Source organism: Gekko japonicus, unplaced genomic scaffold (assembly GCF_001447785.1).
Source record: "Gekko japonicus isolate JY-2015 unplaced genomic scaffold, Gekko_japonicus_V1.1 scaffold3134, whole genome shotgun sequence".
In the NCBI taxonomy this organism is placed as follows: domain Eukaryota; kingdom Metazoa; phylum Chordata; class Lepidosauria; order Squamata; family Gekkonidae; genus Gekko; species Gekko japonicus.
In genome coordinates this window covers 109,434-110,071 of record NW_015170986.1, presented here as the reverse complement: position 1 = coordinate 110,071, position 638 = coordinate 109,434, and the positions used below count along the sequence as shown (strand labels likewise).

Genomic DNA, 638 nt, shown 5'->3' with positions numbered 1-638 from the left:
CCTCCTCTCCCCCTTCCCTGGCGAGCAGGTGGGGGGAGTGCCGGTTCCCGGGTCAGACCTCCATTCCCAGGCAAAGCGAGGGCTCTGGCGAGCGGGTGGGGGCCACGGTGCACAGGGAGCAGGGGCTTAATCCTCCCCCCCCACCCACAGACACAGACAGACGAGGCAACTCAGGTATTGCCCCTCTATGGTGCCCTCGATGGCTGCCCCCCCCCAAGGGGCTATTGCAGGTTGGGGAGATGCAACCCCGCCCCCCCCCCCGACTCCTGGAAAGACGCGTGCGTGGTGGAGAGGCCCTAACTGTTGCGCCTCCTCCCGGTCAAGCCCAGGAGGTCTCCCTCTCTCTCTTGGCTCTGCCAGAATCATAGGGCTGCCCCCCCGCCCACCCCCCGCGGTACCTGGATGACAGGTGAGTCATAGCCTTGGGCCTCCCGAATGAAAGCCACGTAATTCTGCAGCTGGAAGCGCGGCTGGTTGTCGTTCACATCCTGCAGGTTGACCTGAACCGCCAGGAAGCCGGAAGAGGAGGCCGACTCGGCCTGGAGCACCAGGCGCAGGCGGGGGCTCGCCTCAAAGTCCAGCACCCCCGGATTTTGCACGGAAACCACACCTGGGGGGGGGGGGGGCCCCAGGCGGGG

General features: G+C 66.9%; 1 protein-coding gene across 1 annotated transcript in view; it reads right to left on the bottom strand.

Moving 5' to 3' along the window:
* Positions 1-638, bottom strand: part of DCHS1 (dachsous cadherin-related 1) — a 62,352-nt gene that overhangs the window by 5,571 nt on the left and 56,143 nt on the right. The window contains exon 17 of the mRNA XM_015418978.1: positions 399-610. Coding sequence (XP_015274464.1) covers positions 399-610 — 212 coding nt within the window. The remainder of the gene's footprint in view (positions 1-398; positions 611-638) is intronic.